The 21109-nt window shown below is 36.9% G+C and overlaps 3 protein-coding genes across 19 annotated transcripts in view; 2 read left to right on the forward strand and 1 right to left on the reverse strand.

Annotated features, from left to right (window-relative positions):
• LOC100745249 (ras-related and estrogen-regulated growth inhibitor-like) overlaps positions 1-7662 on the reverse strand; it is an 89777-nt gene extending 82115 nt beyond the window's left edge. For 2 of the 3 annotated variants that reach the window (XM_012382384.3, XM_012382383.3), the window contains exons 1-2: positions 7353-7662; positions 4979-6147 (exon numbers count right to left, since the gene is read on the reverse strand). In XM_012382384.3, the coding sequence (XP_012237807.1) occupies positions 4979-5039 (61 nt within the window). In that variant the 5' untranslated portion in view covers positions 5040-6147; positions 7353-7662. Of the gene's footprint in view, positions 1-4978; positions 7323-7352 lie in introns of those variants that run through there. The other variant, XM_024365757.2, reaches the window with a different exon arrangement.
• Positions 7663-7757: 95 nt separating this feature from the next.
• On the forward strand, positions 7758-11603 carry LOC100745369 (sperm-associated antigen 1). 2 transcript variants are annotated; one of them, XM_033319340.1, is made up of 11 exons: positions 7758-7914; positions 8635-8805; positions 8959-9232; positions 9317-9527; positions 9625-9786; positions 9856-9983; positions 10059-10162; positions 10228-10927; positions 10981-11104; positions 11167-11337; positions 11421-11603. In XM_033319340.1, exons 2-11 carry the CDS (start codon positions 8651-8653, stop codon positions 11498-11500), a joined length of 2109 nt encoding a protein of 702 aa, XP_033175231.1. In that variant the 5' UTR covers positions 7758-7914; positions 8635-8650; the 3' UTR covers positions 11501-11603. The 2 variants fall into 2 exon arrangements, with proteins under 2 accessions (XP_033175231.1, XP_033175232.1); XM_033319341.1 differs by having other exon boundaries at positions 10228-10867; positions 11421-11517.
• Positions 11604-12023: 420 nt separating this feature from the next.
• LOC100745609 (histone-lysine N-methyltransferase 2C) overlaps positions 12024-21109 on the forward strand; it is a 28671-nt gene continuing 19585 nt past the window's right edge. For 7 of the 14 annotated variants that reach the window (XM_012382260.3, XM_033319389.1, XM_033319390.1 and 4 more), the window contains exons 1-14: positions 12026-12194; positions 13732-13910; positions 14018-14225; positions 14345-14518; positions 14595-14819; positions 14911-15154; positions 15253-15370; positions 15482-16407; positions 16499-18239; positions 18321-18482; positions 18565-18694; positions 18776-18990; positions 19095-19219; positions 19910-20152. In XM_012382260.3, the coding sequence (XP_012237683.1) occupies positions 13757-13910; positions 14018-14225; positions 14345-14518; positions 14595-14819; positions 14911-15154; positions 15253-15370; positions 15482-16407; positions 16499-18239; positions 18321-18482; positions 18565-18694; positions 18776-18990; positions 19095-19219; positions 19910-20152 (4665 nt within the window). In that variant the 5' untranslated portion in view covers positions 12026-12194; positions 13732-13756. Of the gene's footprint in view, positions 12195-12445; positions 12548-13731; positions 13911-14017; positions 14226-14344; positions 14519-14594; positions 14820-14910; positions 15155-15252; positions 15371-15481; positions 16408-16498; positions 18240-18320; positions 18483-18564; positions 18695-18775; positions 18991-19094; positions 19220-19909; positions 20669-21109 lie in introns of all 14 variants that reach the window. The other 7 variants (XM_033319385.1, XM_033319384.1, XM_033319387.1 and 4 more) reach the window with 7 other exon arrangements.

Raw genomic sequence — 21109 nt, forward strand, 5'->3', positions numbered from 1 at the left:
CCGGAAGCCGATAAGGGAGGAAAAAGCACGTTCAGTGCGTAAAGTTGGCATCCAGGGTCGAACAAGGCGGGTATAGAGCGTGGCTCGGTAACATAACGGATGTATCGGATGTCCAGATCTCTCAACCTGCTGCCGCGCAGGATTTTTCGTGGCTCGCAACGACCCGCTGACCACTCTCCTCACTTGATATCCGATAACGTCCACGAAGGTCCTTATTATACCCAGCAGGACACAGCCTCTCCTTCTCACGACTTTTACGGATTCTCTCCCGGACCCGGGAATATCCGCTTTCTGATCAAACTTCGTTTGGCCACGAGAGTACGTCGAAGAGAAAGGAACAAGGTATATACCGTATCGAGTGTAATTTTGAGACAAGAATAGAATATAAAGTATAAAGGTATATGGATTTTAGCTATAAAGGATTTTAGACAAAAGGAAGGGTTCAATAAGCAGACAATGACAAGGGATTTTAAAATCCTAAGAGACCCTAAAATATAAGAGAATATTGTTCAACGTTTCCGACGAAATTTGGTAAGTTGATGGTCTATCTATCGTTTACATTAAACTAGGTAGAAAAGAATTAATTCTCACGATTTTCCCAAAATTCATTACAATTCTGATAATTCCACAAAATCCTACGATCGATCATATAATCGCAGGATTTATTTTAACGCTCGATATCAAGTTCATCGTCCTCGTTAAATTACACGATATACTCGTATACGCCTCTTTTTTCAATCGTTTAACAAGCTTTCTTTTAAACGACTAAAAGTGTTGCATAGCATGTAATCAAGACTTGATGATATATAATTAATCGCGACCTCATTAACGAAAAACCAGCCGATACCAGTCGTGCGACTAAGAAATGCTACTTTGTTCTTCATTGTGAATTATCTGTTCCTGTTTCTCAGACGTCTATACTTTCATCGTTGCCATGAACGTGTACTGATGTACTATTTGTTAAACCACCAATTATGAAAATTGATCTAACGGATCAATACGTATAATTGCCGGTTCTTACACACTTTAGAATTAAAGGAAATGATTGTTCGGCCCAACAATCAAATTATCGAAGAAATTTTGAAAAATATAGTTAGAAGTACAGACCACAGAATTTTTGGACTTATACAGAAAACAGAAAGTCCTAGTCACTATTAAACCTAATCGCAACTTGATCGGCTTGTTTTAATTTTAAACGAATGAAATAAAAATTTAGATTCGTCTGAGTAACTATAGTTGAAGGTTCGTATCTCCTCGTTTATATTACCCTATCGTTCATTGTTTAATTCAACTTTATTCAAATTATACGCATCTCGATCACGATATCGGTTCTGTCGCTTATTAATAGGATTAATTCCAGGGGTCGGTGAACTACCCTTATTGCCTTCGTTTGATCGCTTTGTACGCATCGTACGACTGTCCGGCTAACTAATGCATCGTATTATACCGAAGACTATACGTATTCATCTTAACGGCACTTTCATTCAATCCGTTGCCGCGGTATTAGATAGACGTGCAGAAATTACACGCTTTACACGACACAATATTAGTACTGCCCACTATAATTAATACCTCTTCGATACGCTTATATCCGTATAGTCTGTCACGTAAGCACTTTCCCATAATCATAGCACAATGATACATGTCTTTCCTTGCCTTCAAGTTCGGCCAGATTGAATGATTAAATCAAGAATTCGATTGATACTATGGATAATAATAAAGTAACAGATCGTAGAGATACTCGAGGCTATTCTAATAGTACAATGATAATTTAGTCGTTAATGATACATATTTGATCGAATGCTATTTTTATAATTTAGGCAATGCTAATGTTTTCTAGTTTGACGACCTCCGACTTTACATAAATAAAAAAAGTTTATGATACTTAAGATATGAGAAAAATTTTGTAATGAAGACATCTACGAAACAAAAGAGGAAGAAATAACCTTTAGAAGAAAAGCAGGGATTCTCGATGCTTGAATGGAAAAGAATTTTGATCTGGCAAAATTTTATTCAAACGTAGTTCTAATATATACCTATACAACATTAACTGTATATATTAACTGTTAACTGTATATATGAAGGTCTGTAAGTATGAAACCGGAATTTGCATATAGATGGCCCTAGCTGATAATGTAGTTATCACTGAACTGCGTCATTAATGCCAAAAGTCTTTGTTGACGTCTCAAAAACATTTTCGACTCAAAACAATACAAGTTTCATACAACAGCATAGTTTGTAATAGCGTTGAACATGTCAAATTTTGTGCCTGGAAACTACGATTTGCGGACAGCATTGATTTTCTGTTACCATTTGAAGAAAACTGCTGCAGAATCGCATCGAATGCTTGTCGAAGCTTACGGTGAGCATGCTCTTGGTAAATCACAGTGCTTTGAGTGGTTTAAAAAATCCAGAAGTGGCAATTTTGACGCGAGGAACGAAGAACGTGGAAGACCACCGAAAAAGTTTCAAAACAGCAAATTGCAAGCATTGTTGGATGAGGATGACGCTCAAACGCAACAACAACTCGCTGATCAATTAAACGTGACACGAGAAGCCGTCTCCATATGTTTGAAAGCCACGGGAAAGATCCAGAAGATGGGAAAATGGGTTCCGCATGAACTGAATGAAAGACAGCAGGAAAACCGAAAAACCACTTGCGAAATGCTGCTCGCCAGATACAAAAGAAAGTCATTTCTCCGTCGAATTGTGACTGGCGATGAAAAGGGGATATATTTTGAGAATCTTAAGCGTAAAAGATCACGGGTACCTCCAGGCGAACCACCGATATCGACTACAAGACCAAATCGCTATGGACGGAAGACAATGCTCTGTGTTTGGTGGGATCAGAAGGGTGTGATCTATTATGAGCTGTTAAAACCTGACGAAACCGTTAATACTGAGCGCTACCGACAATAAATGATCGATATGAATCAAGCTTTGCGAGAAAAACGACCAGAATATCAAAAAAGGCAACACAAAGTAATTTTGCTTCATGATAATGCATCATCACATACAGCAAAACCGGTCAAACAAACGATTGAAGCGTTCAGTTGGGAAATACTTTCGCACGCGGCTTACTCACCAGACTTGGCTCCGTCCGATTACTATTTATTTGCATCGATGGGACACGCACTTTCTGACCAGCATTTCATTGCTTACGAAAATGTACGAAAATGGCTCGATGACTGGTTTGCCTCAAAAGAGCGACAGTTTTTTTGACGTGGCATCCACCAATTGCCAGACAGATGGGAAAAATGTATAGCTAGCGATGGGCAATATTTCGAATAAAATATTTTTAATCGTTTTCATACAATAAACGTGTATTTTCTATACAAAAATTCCGCTTTCATATTTACATACCTGGATGTACTATCGGAGAAAATTTCGGTAAACTACAGGTAAAAAGCAACAAAAGTGCTAATGGGCCAGGGAAAGAAAGAAGATTCGTATACCTGTGGCCCTTTACAATATTGGGTAATTGAAAAGGATGTACCTGAGAATGCGGCATGCACATTTCTAGAATATAGGTGGGAGTACAAAAATCGTGGTAAGAAGAGTAAGCGTTAGTCAGTTGTCAGTAAGCTACGACTAGTTGCAGAAGCAAGGAAGCTCCGAGCAGTTGTGAATCAATCGTTACTCACTTGCAAGCTGCAAGTATTAAGTTACAATTTGTAAGTTGTGAAAGTTGTGCAAGTTGTAAGTTGTGGCCGAGTTATTACGAGTTGTTAGTTGTAAGTTGTTGCAGAATTGTTGCGAGTTGATTGTTGTAAGTTACTGCCAAGTTGTTCGGGGTTGCTAATTGTAAGTTGTGAATTGAGTTCTGAATTATCAATTTAATCGTTTCAGTTTTGTTGTTATATCACATTACGGCGTTAGGTTCACGTTAAATAACCATATAAACCAATATAACCAATAAAAATTTTTTTTTTAATTTTTCCATCGAGACAACGATCTACAGTGAGATCCGTTATAACGAGATGTGATAAAATGCACGCGTACCCAGCGAAAATTCAAAGTAGATTTTCTCGAAAACAAAACCTCAAACGAAAAATTTTTATTCTATATTTTCGACTTCTTTTTTCGCGTAAAATCGCCCCCTTTCCACTTGTACCACCAGTTACCAAACACCCTGTATATTTAATTCTTTGCACTCGAGAGGCGACTCTCAGTCACCACGGCGTTCCGTATTGCAACTTCAATGGCGAGCGAGAGGCGACAGTCCCTGCTTATGTTAGATTTCGACATCTCTAATTGATGAAAGTGCAATATTGATACGTAAATTGATTCCTTAGCTCTTCCCGTTCTTTGTTAGGAAGTGTAAATTGATAGACTTTAAAATGGAGATAAAATATTTAGTTCCATATGCCTCCGAAATTATGGTTTTGACGACGTCTCCGACGTTAGTTTAGATTCGAAGATCATAGTAAAAGTATTATAATTTAGAAACCCTAAAAAAATGGTTTTCAGAAGTGAAATTAGCTCAAATGAGGATGAACTTGATTTTGGACTGTAGAAAAATGAGATCAATTATATTCAAGAATGCATCTTGGTGAATGCTTCATAAATTATCATACAAAAAAAAAATACAGAAATACAGAAATTAATATTACAAAATTCATACAAAAAAAAAATACAGAAATTAATATTACAAAATCATATTTTCAAAGATGTAAATATAGATAAATTATTAGAATATAATATTTTTGTAATTTAATTTATATATAAAATCATTTTACGATAGCTGTAAGACACGCGTCACGTAAACGCTAAATCATCCGGAGTAGCTCCTACGCTCGACCCAAAAGGTACTCGAATGCAAAGAGTTAAAAGAAACTAATCGTATTTTGCTAATTGAATCCTGATATTAATCAGCTCGCTTCATACAGTTACTTCCTACGTTATGATTAACAGCGCCACTAAAGTTCGTGTTGCGCGCGACGAACTAAAGAATTGAGGTAAAAAATTTTTAGGTTACCTGATTTCCCGACTCTGGGGCCGCCGAGGACGACCACCCTGATCCTGTTCACGTTTGTCATCAGACGTGGATGTTAGGTGTCGTTCGAGCCGCGCTTGCACATCATATGCTGTCCGATTAACACTGTTCGTGTTACTTTTCACTCGACCTACAGTTTCTTTCGTTTCGACCGTATTAAAGTCCATTCACATCACACACATACACGAGAGAAGAATCGCGAATAAACGTTTACATATACGAACCCCGTCACTAAACGATTCACGAGAAATATATTTTGTCGAAAAATGTAAACGTTCACAGACAAAAATATCGTAACTAACCTTTATAGAAGCGACGCGAATATTTCCTTCGAATACATTCACATCGGGTCAACGATATTCAAACGACAACAAAACCTCTAAAGAGTGGTTGTTTGATTTGTTCCTCGGTTCTTCTGTCTCTACACGAAGTTTCTATTTACTCACATTGCAAAGCAACCGGTGACACTCGGTCTCTTGTAGCGCATCCACTAATCACGTTCAAACTGTAGGGACAACTTCACATAGCGGTTGAAAACGCGGCATTCATTCCAAGCACGCGCTCCCCAATGGCGCGATAAACGGCGTTGAGTAAGAGCCACCTTTTTAGACCCGACGACACATCGATCTTTCGAAATGTCGCTCTCAGATGTGATTCACTGGCTCGACCGTCGCAATCTTCTCGCGAACAAGTCGGCACCGAGCGTCTCGAATTGTGACAGCCAATTTAAACGAGCGTGCAACCGCGAAACCGAGACTCGCCGTATATTATCGACCGAACAACAGGTAAAACACGATCTTCGAACTTTGTCCACTTATCACCGTTTGCGAACTTCCAGAATTGTACACCGTATGTCGCCACGGGCATATCTCGAATTTTGAAATTTCTTCTCTTTCGCGCTCACTAAAAAGGCGCCACTATAATTCGTGCCCGTCAAGAGTTTCACGCTGGTCGCTTGGTCATCAAAAAATACCACTTTCTGTCCGTCGATTTCTCGCTCCTTCGATTTCTCTTTTTTCCTTTCGAAAACTTCACTTTCCACGGTCGCCACGATTCGACTGCATCCTTTGGACCACGGCGATAATAATATCGGAGGATGTGCAGGTTCTGGTAACGCCGCGGACAAACATGCGGGCTAGTGCGCCGACACGCTGCGAATAATAACAGAAGAAACGATTCAAGAAATGCTGTCTTGCTAGTTCCATTTATAACGGGTCGACGGCCTCCCTCCTCATCTTCTCTTCTCGCTTGGCGCCGCCAACGTCGGCCTCTCGTCCGGATTACGAAAAAAGGCTAGAAGGTGCGCGCGCGCGCGCCACTGCTACAACGGAGTAACACTCGCGCTCCCTCGGACGGGCAGACGAATACTGGAAGCGAGAGGCGCGCAGAACTAGACTTCAAGCACCGCCCACGTGCTCCCCTGCAATTCCTACGTCGCGCCGCTCGAATTTCTTTTTCTTCTTTTTTTTCTTTCATCAAATTTTTCCGGTACGCGTTTTTCTTTCTCTTTCTTTTTCTATCTTCCGCTTTTTACTTTTTCTATATCGAACGAAACCGCTGACAAATCACCGTTTCACACGCGAACACTGGTAAAAGTCGTGTTAGAATTTTACGGAACCTGGCGCGGATGAGAATCCGGCGCGAATACTCGCGTATTTTCAGAAAACAAGAGACATATCGCACGATCGTTGAATTATATTTTCACGAGAGTTACGAGATTTCGTGTCGGACCCGTAAATGGTGTCGTGTATCAATTTATGTTTCGTTTCTTTGCCGGTTTAAGTCACGTAGATTAGATAACACACTCTAGCATCCGTCGTACATCATACGACCGCGAAAATGAAATAACATATTGTTCTTTATGGTATATAACCTCGTCACGAAATGAAATTCAAATATTCGGGAATACTACGCGTGAATGTATTGTATTTTGATATTTATTTATTGACGACCGGGAAAACGTGCGTGGTTTCACTTCTCGGCGTGTCCTTTACAGATAACCCGTACACCGACCGAGCTCATTTGCAGGTTAAATATTTTATCGCTGATAGCTACTATATGGTGCCTGTCCGATGACAGATGCGCACAGTCTTACACGCTGCAGGCGTACTCCAAGCGAGAAGAGTTTGTATTCAAACGAAAGCGCTATCTTGAATTACATTTTCAGACCATAAATCAAGCGTAATGGACTCCCATTAAATTCCCTATCGACGCGACCTCCAGAAGGCCGAGCACGATATGTAAATATTAAATAGCGAACAGATGTTACTCGTGTTTGCCTGCTTTCGATAATACTATCTGATACGATTCTACGTAAGAAGATACGAAACGTAGGAATATTCGCATGAATAAATACCTGGTATTCCACTTGTGACAATAAATTCACTTGATGAATAATTTCACGATTTGATTGGCCGTTATGTGGTCTACCGTTGCTCGTGTACGTTTGATACTGTTTACCGTAATGATACGCGACGAAACGAGGCGAAATTCACTGATGAGAATATGTATACGCGAACGAGAGCGAGCGAACACGCGATACGCATAAACACCTCTACACCGAACTCACCGAGCGCTCGCCGGCGAATGCTCGAGTCTGAGCGCTTCGCACTGTCTAATATGCACTCTCCAGCGTGCCCACTGCACGCCTCGGCCACGGCATGGCGTACCGCTCCACGCTACAAGATGACTGCCGTGTTAACAGGTAAGCGGAGCGGACTGCCGGAGACCGATGCGCGAGCGCTAGTATGCAAGCGCGTGTCCGCCAGTACAGGTAACTACGCAGGCGCTCGCTCGTATAACTACAGCAAATTTTTTGCTTCCAATTATCACGCTCACGTTATCAATTTGGATGGAAGCGACTTCTTATCAAAAATAGTCTGAAATAGAATTCGCGTTATTATCGCTACTATTTTAGGGTAAAGTATATTATCAGAATATATACAGTGGCTACAAAATATACCTGCACGTACACAATTGCATTTATTATAGTATTTACATACCAATTAATTTGGTCCAAATATATTAAATTTCGTATTATTTAATAGTTCCACTCCAAAATTTTGATGTTGTAGAAATGAAACGTAGAGCGTGAAAAAAAAAACGCTTCATTGAAAAATAAGGTTATGTGCAGGTATTTTTTGCAGTCACTAACTTTCAAGATGTACCTTTAAATTGGTAGTAATTGAGAATGTTTCTCTGTAACCTATATAATCCATCATAAAAGTTTCGTGTATTTAAATCGTTTTGAATTGAACAAAAACGTATTTCACGTGGATAAAAGTTCTAAGACTAAATGATACTGAGTAGCTTACTATCTGTCTATTAAACTACTTGTATTAGGTTTTTAAACTAATGGAACATTAGGTACCAAATGGTACCTAATGATAAATAGGTATCGAATGATTGAATGAACGCATGCATACGTTGCTGTATATATATTCATCTAATTCATCGGTGATCTTTCGTTGGAAATGCATCATAAAGAAGATTTCCTGTCTTATCGATTGAGCCTAATATGTGAACATACCTAGTAGATAAACCATACATCTATATGAAACTAAGAATTTAGTATGTGTGTATCCATGGTAACGCTACTAATTAGGTTCTAACAGAAATATATTTTTTCCAATGAACAGTATCTTGTCTGATATCATGGTCGAGACTGATGCGGGCGTTATTCGCAATGCGAAATCTGGACAAAAATCTTTGCTCGAAAGATATGATATACCGGTCGAGCATCTTTCGTATGAATACATTTCCGAATGTGCGAACACAAAAAAGTTGGAGCGCATAGTGACTATACTGCGGTAAGTAGAAATTATAAATCGGCGGCGTTTTCAAAAATTGTCTCCTTAATAAACTTTTATCTGTATACTTAATTTTCAATGTTTTTAATTTTAAATGCGTTTTTATGTATAAATTTTAGTAACAAAAAAAAATTGTTTATGTTTTATTGATAGTTCCGGTGAAGAAGGACACTATCCAGATTTACTGAAGCATGCAGAGAAACGCTTGAGCGTTATTAAGCCAACTAGTATAATATTAAGAAAGTCTGAACCCATTCTTAAACGCAATATGTTAGAACCGAACGAATGTAAGGAAATTGATAAGGATATTGACGATTGGATGACTGAAATGCAGATTCGTGAAAGAGACTTAGAAGAAGGGAAAACTACAACATTAGATTTTCCCCTCATGCCGGATATCCGACAATTTAAAGAACAATCTGTAAAGGTATGTATATTTAATTATTTGTACTAAGATCAACGCGTAATTTCACTTAAAAATATTTCCATCCTGTTTTTTTAATTCAATTAGAAAAAATCTAAAAGAAACTCGAAAAGTGCTAAAAGAAAAACAATTGCTCCGTGTAATTACGCTGCTTGGGATAAATATGACGTTGATACTGAATTGAATAAAATAGATTTACAAGATGAACAACAAAAGGTTGAAGCGAAAAAATTACTGCAGAAACAGAAAAAAATTATTCAGGAAAAGAAATTGCAAAAAAATGCTATTATTAATAAAGGTATGTTCACGAAACTACTTATCTTATATAAAATAATCCTCTAATTATTTTAAATATTGTATTGAAAGAGTTAAATGAGAAAATGTGGTATTATTAGCTGCACTGACAGGAACCGAATTGGACGTGATGGCAGAAGAGGAAAAGGGTAAAGGAAACGAAGCTTTCAGAGCTGGAGATTACGAGGAAGCGTTGGAGCATTACAATACTAGCATAAATATGAATTCAAACATAATTGCGTACAACAATCGCGCGATGACATGTAAAAAAATTTATTTCATTCATTTCGTTAAAAAAGAAATTTCGGTCAAATACGATTATATTTTTTCAGACATTAAACTTCAGCGGTACAACGATGCTCTTAATGACTGTAACATAGTACTTAGCATAGAACATACGAATATTAAAGCCCTTCTTCGTCGAGCTATGAGTTTAGAACATCTTAAAAAGTTATCTCAGGTATTCAAATATATCCACTAATTTTTTCCTTGATTATAAAAGCTTGTATTAAATAAAAATATGTATAATTATTAGGCATTGGCAGACTACGAAGCTGTTTTGAAATTAGCACCAAACGATATAACAGCGATTGCCGGCGTAAAAAGATTAAGGATGTCATGTGACTCTAGAACAGTAAGGTAAGATAAAGAAACATATTTAATTATAAGAACCCAAAAGTCTATTTAATTCTGATATTTTTTAGAATGACTATCGCGGAAGAACAACCAGAAAACATAAATAAAAGATCACAGTCAAATGAAATCGAAGAAACTAGAAATTTTCTTTCGCAGTTTGGCACGATATTCAATATACCGAGTTACATATGTTTTTGTGACAGGGCGCCGGGTCCGTCGCATTGTTTAAGACCCAGACCACATATTAAAGCTGAGTATTGTTTTGAGAACGATAACAGAGGGACGACAACAATTGAAACTTCAAAGAAATCTGATAGTGCTCAAAAAGTAATTAATTTGAACACTGTGCCGACCAAAAACTCTGTTTCTTCTAACAATTTTTCTTCCAATATACCTAAAGAGTTTCAAGAAAAGAGTAATCCTGTTTTAGGCACAAAACAGAAATCAATTTTTTCTGTCACAAGACCTCCTTGCCAAACTAGTTCAGTTATTATTGAGGAATTACCTAATGAGCCTAGTAACAATAAATACGCGAATGATAGAACTAAACCGAACGAAACGGTTGCAAATAAGAATACAAAAATCACGAACAAAAGTCAAACGAACGATGACGAGCAAGTAGAAGTGCCGAATGCTAAAAGTTTGAATAAAAATAGCGAACAAAGTGGTAATTCGAACAAGAAATGTAACAGGATATCACGTGGGAAGGTAAAAGTAGCGGCTAAATGTAAAAATGAAATTAGGAAACCGGAAAAATATATTTCGAAGGTATAAAACTAATAACAAAAAAAAGCTTGTAGTTAACGTAAATTTATTTTCAGGATTTTGAGAATATTGAAAATGGATACGAATTTATGCGCATATGGCGGTCATTGAAAAATGATACTGACTTAGAAGTATACGCTCAATTACTGAGATCACTAGACGTCAATAAATTAAATTCAAGTTCGTATCCTAATAAAATGTAACAAATTTATAGAATGTTTTTGCTATAAAAAATATTTTAGTTTTAGGCAATGAAATAAATGGAAGCATGTTCAGTACTATCTTACATTGTTTGGAACGGTACTTTTGCACTTCCAGTGACACGGAGCTGCTGAATAATTTTTTGAAATCATTTTGCCAAGTGAAACGTTTCCCAATCGTGCGTATGTTCATGAGCAGTGAAGATCTGCGAGGTATATTCGCAATGAAAATTTAATATTGTATAAGAAAACATAATATTTATATCATTATTATGACACTTACTTTTGTTTTATAGTTATTAATAGAATACTCAATTTCCTAGAAGAACATGGTACATCAGGAGTTTCGTCACTGCGACGAATTTATTGCATCTAGGAATACTAAGTGTATACGCAGTTTAAGATATTTTGAATTTTACAGTGACACTTCCGCCAACTTTATACGTTTTAGTGATAATGCATAAGAAAATACACTATGATACCTTTGTCTTCAATTTTATCAATAATTAAACATAGTTAATTATTAGCGAATTATATTTCGCGATTGAATATAACATTATCTAAACTATTAAAATTATTAATAAATTTGTATCTTATTTTGCGTATATCAAAATAAAAAATATTTTTACTAAAACAAGTTACTAATTATTTCTACAAGTTACGAGATATCCCTGATGCGCAGAGACCTACTTCGTTTTCTGTAAAATGTACTCAAAATCAAAATAAAATCAAATATTAATAAACTTATTGCGTTAGCAAAATTCTATTGGTGTATCCTTTCTTCGATTCTCTGTATCAATGGTTCCTACACGTTTTCGGGTATTAGACGATGGCGGCAGCACATGTGAGCACCTAAGCGAGTGCGCACTCTGGTTTTATTCCAACATCCGGACTCCGTGACTTTAGCGCTTCGTCAGTTGCGTACTCTTCCGTTCAAGCAGCTTATGACATTTTTTTCTGTTACTACAAGATGTTTACTTGGATGAGCCGTGCGAATTTCGACGAGGATCCCGATAATTCCGCGTGCAAAGCCACCATGAAACTGCTAAGGAGACAACAGTAACTGGAAGGTACGTGATCCGGCGTGGTTACGGGCGGCCCGGGTATGTTTATAGCCTGCAAACTCTGACATAGCAATGGCGTACTGTCGCCGTAAAGGCCGTGCCAACAAAATTATACCTTGCCTTATTTAGTCTAAGTTAAGTGTGCACGCGGGAAACTAACAGCAAAACAATGTCTCGTATGTGATGATACTGTTGTTAGTGACAAGAACAGTTTGTGATTTTTGGTGATGAAAAGTGGCGTTTTTCGGTGATTATAGTGCCTCGGTTTTCCCCACTGTGTAATGACCGCCGATTGTCGAGCGGCACGCCATCCTGCTGTAGCTGACTGAGGTCTATACTGTAGAGAGATTAAAAGCTATGTGAGTTCGGACCAAAGGCGAGTCAATGTTTCTATTAACAGTGAAATACAGTTTTGAGCGAGACCGATATTTTTCTATGAAAAAGAATATTACCATGGTAATCTATGATACGGCTATAGGAATAACCATTGATACGTAAGGAAAATGATTGATGTGTTTTGCACCACACTCGTATATGAATTATCGGTAACAACTCCAACAGAGTTGAAAATTCTCACTTATAAATTATTTTTCGGAGTCTTGATGAGTGAAAAATGGATGGCAAATTAAATAATCATTCGAATTTTATGAATGTTATGTGATTGTGCTCAGAACATCTTCGTGTAAAATATGATATTCTTTCACAAAATGTTGGATATCTATAGTAAAAATATTTATAAAAGTGGTTTAAAATATGATCGAATATTAATCAAAAGGTTAAAGATAAAGAGAATTTCTGTTTCTTGTTAGTTTTTATTATTTTGAAGGTTTGTTTGTGTCATGTTCAGTAAGATATATTTAATGTCAAGGAAAATTTAAATTTTTGATCATGGGACTATGTATCTTACATTTAATTAATGATTTTTAATATTTCAAAGTGCATATCTACAATGATATATGATGTTTTATTTCAATAAGTGTAGAAATATGAAATTTAAGTTGGAAATACAGTCAAGGTCGAAGTTAATCTATCTATTATATGTAATATGATATTTACTTCAGCTTTTTTCCTAATGAATTCTCTTAAATACTATTATAATTACTATATCCATAATATATCATTATGAACTTACCCATCTATTATCACTACTATATAAAGATATATATATATATATATATATCTTTATCATTATATATATATATATATATATAAATATAAATAATATATATATAAATATATATAAATATAAATATATATATATATATATATATAATGTTTCTTGAGGATAATTTATGAGTTATAGTATTTTTAAATACAATAAAAGAATTTAATTTATGTAATTAACATATGTAATCAAAGATTGTTACTATATTCATTTTAATATTCAATAGGCTAACATATGGATAATTTGAGGAGATATTGTACTAACTTTCATAGGAAAATAGTTTCACAAATTCTAATATAATTTTTTAATGTGATTATGACATAGATATACATTTAAAACATAAATAATGGTCTTTTGATGTATGATTTACTTACTTAGGACTACATAGCAACGTAGAGGTGCCATGGATGATGAAGAGCGTCTTGAGGGTGAGGAAGAAATGGAACTAGATGAAGCCTCTGATGGTGAAGATGAAGATGAAGAAACAACAGGAATTCCTGTATCACCAGCAAATTCAGATCAATTACTTGGCCCTGTACCAACAACTCCTGGTAATAGTGAGTATATGTTTTCACTATATTTTGATAAATTTATAATATTAATGGTTTACACATCATAACATTTCAATACATAATATCATTATAAAAATTATATGTCATTTCAGAGGAAGCACAAAAGTTTGTTTCTCTTGCAGTAACCCCAGATGAAGCTTTTCATGATCCTTTACGGTACCAGAAATTTCCACTCCCTGGAGGTAAACCTCTAAATATTAGGCGGGGTCCAGGTAGACCCAGAAAAGAACGGCCACCTGGAATTACACGTGGTGGAGGTACTCGTAGACCTTTTGGAAGGGGAACTACTAGAGGAAAAGGGTTAGTATTGTATTAGATTGAAATGCATAAATATAACTTTCTCTATTAAGTTGTCTTGTACATAATATATGAATATTTATGTTTTTTATGTTATTATACTTATTATTTTATTTATTTAGTCTTGGGTATGCAAGAGGTGTACCACGTCGTACTAAAAGTAAAGATGATGATACACATTCAGAATCCCCAAGTCCTCTTCGTCTTGGTGAAGATGCTACTCCTGATGGAGAGACATCTAACACTGAGAGATGCATGCCAGCACCAGAAGAACCACCATATTTTCCAGAACAATGGTAAAAATATTTAATGTTTCAGTTTTTATTTCTATATTAACTGGGACTGTAAGTTAATAACTATTTTAATTTCTAGGCCAGGGAAAGTATGTGCTTTATGTAATTTGGGTGAAAGAAGTCAATTAGGTCAGGGTGAGTTGTTAAGATTTACCTGTCCTGAAGGTTTTACCCCTGAAAAGTCAGCTAATCGTGACGAAACAACTGATCACCTTGTTGATATATCTACTGGAGACAAAAGTCCGAGAACAGCAGGTCCTGGTGCTGTGACTTGTCGTAGGCAAAAGAGTCTAGCTAAGTGCAGGTATCTGAAAATTATAATGAATAATTATGCATGTTATAAAGTTGTTTTAATGTTGTCTAAGTTGTTTATAAAAAAAAACTATTTTTTATAGAAATACTAGTCTAACAAATTTTTCGGAACCAGTGGAAGAATTAACCATAGTAGGATATTCGGAAGAACCGGAAATAGGAACGTTATTTGAGTCAACTGGGCACTATTATGTTCATCAATCTTGTGCAGTATGGTCAAGCAACACTCAAGAGCTAACAACAGAAATATTAAGCCCAGCGGTAGTACAAGCTTCATCGAGACGTTGCGCTTGTTGTTCTCATTATGGAGCTGGAATTCCTTGCAAAGTCAGTGTTTCTTTTCTTTTATAATTTTTTGCAGATTTTCATTATATAAATATAATTAATTCCATATTTGATCATAACATACTTTTTTTTTTAAAAAGGTGGCGTCGTGCAATCGTTATTTTCATTTACCGTGTGCTGCAGCTTCAAGTTGTTTCCAGGATACAAAAAGTTTGTCCCTCTTTTGTAGTCAACACTTGGGACAAGTTCCACTTTTGTGTAAGTGCTATATGATAGTTTTTTTGATACAGTTTGTGTACAATATGTATGGTATTTGTGTACAATATCTATATATATTAGATGTGCATATTTATATATTCTATTTTTTAGTGAACGGTGACATTACTTGTATGCATTGCTGTGGGATGGGAGATGTTTCCAACCTAGTAATGTGTTCCATCTGCGGCCAACACTACCACGGTAGTTGTGTCGGTTTAGCACTACTACCTGGTGTACGCGCTGGCTGGCAATGTGTATCTTGCAGAGTATGTCAAGTGTGCCGTCAACCAGAAGATGTTTCAAAAGTAATGTTGTGTGAACGTTGTGAAAAAGCATACCATCCTAGTTGTTTACGACCAATTGTTACATCTATACCTAAATATGGTTGGAAGTGTAAGTGCTGCCGTGTATGTACAGACTGTGGTTCACGTACACCAGGCGCTGGTCTTTCATCACGGTGGCATTCCCATTACACTGTATGTGATTCGTGTTACCAACAAAGGAACAAAGGTTTTTCGTGTCCTCTTTGTAGAAAGGCATATCGGGCTGCCGCATATAGGGAAATGGTTCAATGTAGTGCATGTAAAAAATTTGTTCATGGTACCTGTGACCCTGAGGCTGATCCATTAACTTACCAACATCGTAAAGACGTTAAACCTGATTATGAATATGTTTGTTTACATTGCAAAAATATGGCACTTGTGAAAAGAAAAGATAATATTGATGATTATGGTGGAGATTTGAGTTTAAGTGCGTCACAAGAAAGTCTGTATGGTGATGGAGATTCGTCAGAATTTGATTATCAAGGAGGATCAGAGGAAGCACTGTATTCTATAGGTCTTGGAAAAGGAAAACCATTCTGTGCGACTAAAATTGCGAAGAAACGCTTAGGACTCGGAGGTGGGATAATTGGCCGCCCGAAAGGAATTGGTAAACTTGGATATCAAAAGCGACAAAAGATGACAGAATTTGGGAGGAAAAGAGGGCCCAAAGCAAAAATGAGAGGTATCTTTGGTGTACCTGGTGTAGGATTGCAGGTATGGTTCTTTGCACTATTTCTTAATGCGTTTCTCTTTTTCAAAAATGTATTAATGTGATTGTTAATTAATCATGTATCAATTATTTCAGAGACCAATGTCAGACTCATTTTCAAAAGAAGATGAACCAGGGATTGAAAATAGACTCGTATTATGTTCTGCAAAGGATAAATTTGTATTAACCCAAGATATTTGTGTAATGTGTGGTGCAATTGGTACTGACCAAGAGGGGTGTTTAATTGCCTGTGCACAATGTGGTCAATGTTATCACCCTTATTGCGCTAATGTCAAAGTTACTAAAGTAATATTACAGAAGGGTTGGCGGTGCCTTGATTGTACAGTATGTGAAGGTTGTGGTGAAAGAAACGACGAAGCTCGTTTGATTTTATGTGATGATTGTGATATCAGTTATCATATTTATTGCATGGATCCACCACTGGATTATGTGCCACATGGTACATGGAAGTGTAAATGGTGTGCACACTGCCAAACATGTGGTTCAAACGATCCAGGATTTAATAGTAGCTGGCAAAAAAATTATACACAGTGTGGTCCCTGTGCGTCTCACACTGCCTGCATATCATGTCAAGAAACATATACTGAAGGAGATCTAATAATACAATGCATTCAGTGTGAAAGATGGTTACATTGCGCATGTGACTCGATTAAAAGCGAAGCAGAAGCAGAGAAATGCGCAGAAGAAGGCTATATTTGTGTACTTTGTCGTCCAAGAGATGTTCCACCGCCCCATCTTTTATGTAACCAACATAAGCCACAACCAAATAAATATCCTCGCTCCCCGCCACCAGCATCACGCAGTCCTGAACTGTACAAACCTTCCCCTCAACAATACTTGGTTGATGGCGTTTATTTATCTGAAGCTGGTATGAATCATATAAAATCATTAACATCAGAACATCAACAAACAAGGAAGAAAAGAAGAAAAATGCATCCCTTAATTGACAAAGAAGCAGATATAATGGCTACTATAGAATCTGTAGTTGCTGGTGGGAGTTTAGACAATTCTTTAGAAGAAAATGGAGGAAAAATAGATTTAACAGATGTTAAAGATGAACCGACAGAGGTACTCAAAGAAGGCATGGTATGGACACCACGTGGTGATCAACCACCACCAGAAGGTTTTAGTATTTATACAACTGAAAATGGCATACCAATTTTAAGACGAAAACGGCAACGTAACTTGCAAAAATTAGGCATTGGAGGTTTTATTGTTAGAATAAGGGGTACTCGCAAAGATAAAGAAGAAGATGGAGATCCAGAAAAACCATCAGATTCCGTGGTCGGCGTAAACGATGACAAGCCACGCAGAAAACCACAGAGAAGAAAACCAAAGACAAAACTTTCTGAATGTTTTCCTCTCTACATGCAGGAGGCGTTCTTTGGTAAAGATCTTATGGATACAACCAAAGAAAAGGAATTGGAAAGCAGCAGCGAATCAGATAGCGAACGAAATGTATCCGGGAATGCAGATACCATTCAGTTATCTCAAGATGAACTAAAAGCAATGGAACAAGTCAAAGCTAAACAAGAGAAAGAAGAAGAGAAAGTACCTCCAGAACCACCCATAAAACGTGAAGAAATCGTGGATGATGAAGGTAGTGATACCGAAGCCCTTGGTGACATTTTGCCTATTTCAGGTGACTTACTTGATAGTGATCTTGTTAATACTATAATGAATGAACCGGATGAAGACTTAGCTAAAGCTAGCGAAGCATTAGATGAGTTAGATGATACACCAGGGGCGACTAAAGATGAACTGACTGATATTCTTAGTCCACATTTCAATTTGGAATCAATGGTCCGAGATACAGGTAAGCTATCCTTTTTTCTTTTTTTCTAAGATTTTACTATAACAACATGAATCAAATAATGACTAATTATGTCTTTATTAGGACTACCTAACATGGACAGTAAAGATATTGAAGAAATATTCAAAGGAGTTTTAACTGATGAATCTCAAGAATCTCAAGAATCATCAGTTTTTCCTGTTCAAGCTCAACCTCCACACCCTGCACCTTCTACCACACCACTTGTATCTCCTTCACCACATCCTGGTAAATTGATTTAATCATACTTTTTAATAAGAAATTACGATTTAAAATACATACTTTCTATTTCATTGCAAACATGATTTAGGTATACAAACTACAATGCCTATACCTCAAAGACCTCAAGTACCTGGTACATTGCCTCCTGTTGGTCAGTCTAATCTGAATTCTCCAATGAGTTTTCCACCACCGTCTCCTTATCATTCGGAATACAGCAAGTACGTTGGTACTTACATATAACATAAAATTAAGAAATGAAATAAAATTTTAATTATTTCTTTTTATTTTTCTTCTTGTAGTAGCCCACAATTTAGTCCAGCTTTTTCTGAACCACCGAGTCCATGGGTCAATCATGATGATGAGGGTACCTCATCAGCGGGCAATACTACAATTTCATACAACCAAAGAAGTAATCTTAAAATGGAAGCCGATGAAGCTCTAGGTTCGGGAGCAACTATATCTTCTGTTCTTTATGCAAATCTTAATCACCCAGAGTGGAAAACAGAATATCCGGGTATATATTCGTTTTATTATTGTTATTCTGAATTAATATAATTTTATTTCCAATGTAAGTTCAATTTAAAGATTATATTAATTGTATTACCTGTATTATTTAAGCTTGGTCAGAAAGGTGTAAACAAATACTGAAGAAGTGGCGTGCTTTACCTAACGATAAAAAAGCTCCGTACCTAACACTGGCACGAGATAATAGAGCCGCAATTCGCATGAAAAAAACTCAACAGGTAGGAGTAATTTCTAAGATACTCGTAATGATAACATAAGTGCTAGAAAAGCGTGAATCTTTATGTGATACGTATCCATTTTCATCTTCAAAGATGTCTTGTGCTAACACACAGGTCAAACTAACAGCTTGTCCTTTGTGTCCAATACCTGTACTTACAACTATTGAGGTTTCATTTACATGATCTGTTTAAAGAAGGAACCTGTTAATGTATAAATATAGACATATAACCAAATGCAATATAAAAAATTCATGAACAGTTACATTAACTTATAATATATCTCCTTGACTTACTATATGCTATATTAAAGTCTACTTACTCATTTATATTGGATATAATATGTGATTGCTTTACCTCTATGTTGGTCATCATCATGAATGTTATTACCTAATTATACACATGTCGAAACATATTCTTTACTTACATTCTAAATTTGAACCGCCATTTTTCGAACAATATCCATATCTTCAGTCAGATCATGTTCCATTAGAAGCGTAGATGCCCACTTTTGTTACTTTAGGAATACTGATTTAAATCTAGCTTTTCCCCGATAGCGTTCCCTCATGTTCCTTAGAATCCTCCGAAGAATTGAATTTTACACTATTGCCTTTGTATGATGTATTTTCGAAATATGTAAGCCATGAATACTATAATGTAAGTGTGTGAACGAGGCACCCCTTGAACCGACAGATATCCAAGGATATACCAAGCACCACCCCAGTCACTGCAACAAGTGCACCTACCATCATCACCAAACCTGTAACAACTATGACATCAGCTCAAGTTTCTCCAGTAGTAGCTATGGCCTCCAACCAAAGGCAGATTGGGCTTTTGACCTCAGTGGGCAGTGAAAAGACACAGGAAAAGAATGGAATGACTGTGTCGACAACAGGAGTGACAGTATCAACAGTTAGCAGTAATCATCATGCGGAGGTGTGTGCGGTGCAGGGACCGCCGAAGCAGCTAACATCTACTTCCCCAAGTCCTTCTCCAACATCCACGACCCCTTCTTCTTCACCTAGGCCCAGTTCTGTGAATTCTATTAATTCCATTAACAGCCTGGCGCACCAAGAGATATCCGGTAGCCAGGCTAGAGTAGCTCAGTCGCCAGCCACGCCTTGCACATCAGCAACTGCTTCTTCTTACTGCAACACGGGCGCCGGTGAAGGGCAGCATCAAACATCACCATCCCAGCAACGTCCTACACCTGCTCACATTACGATCAGTACCAGTACTATCGCTAACAGTCTGAGCATTTCTCAGGCATCCCCCACTACCAACGTTATGGTGGGAGTAGGTCCTGTTCGCCAATTATCCTCGGTAGACCACCAGATTAGAGTGCTCACCCCATCTGAAATCATGCGCACCCTTCCTTCCCTCAGCCAGGAGCACTACGATCCGCCACCCACTGCAATTATTCACACTGTACCTGTACAGTCCCCGGCTATGGTGAGCCACCTATTCTGTGCCTCTAGTGTCTTGCCTTGTGCCACGTGTCTGATCGACATTTAGCGTCCTTTATCCGTCTTTAGATCAGAGACATTAGAATTCTTGTTGTGTTATGCAACAGTGACACTTTAGTTATTCCTACCAAGGATCTGAAACACTCAAAATCTAGAGTACCCTGTACCATTAATGTATTGCATTGATATGATAAATAGTGTTTTGGAACATTGGTTTGATGCGGTGAATCATGCAATCTTATGTTGCTTTTGCATCTATCAAGGTGTATTACATTTATTGGATATTATTTAGTTTGATTGATCAGACACTTTTCATTATATATACAATTTTTTATTGAATATATATTATGCTAGACTGCAGTACTGTAAATATTTTATTTTGCATACCTCAGTACATTGTATATGGCATGTTGAAGACAACTGGTAG

This window comes from Bombus impatiens, unplaced genomic scaffold (assembly GCF_000188095.3).
Source record: "Bombus impatiens unplaced genomic scaffold, BIMP_2.2 scf_0151, whole genome shotgun sequence".
Lineage (NCBI taxonomy): Eukaryota > Metazoa > Arthropoda > Insecta > Hymenoptera > Apidae > Bombus > Bombus impatiens.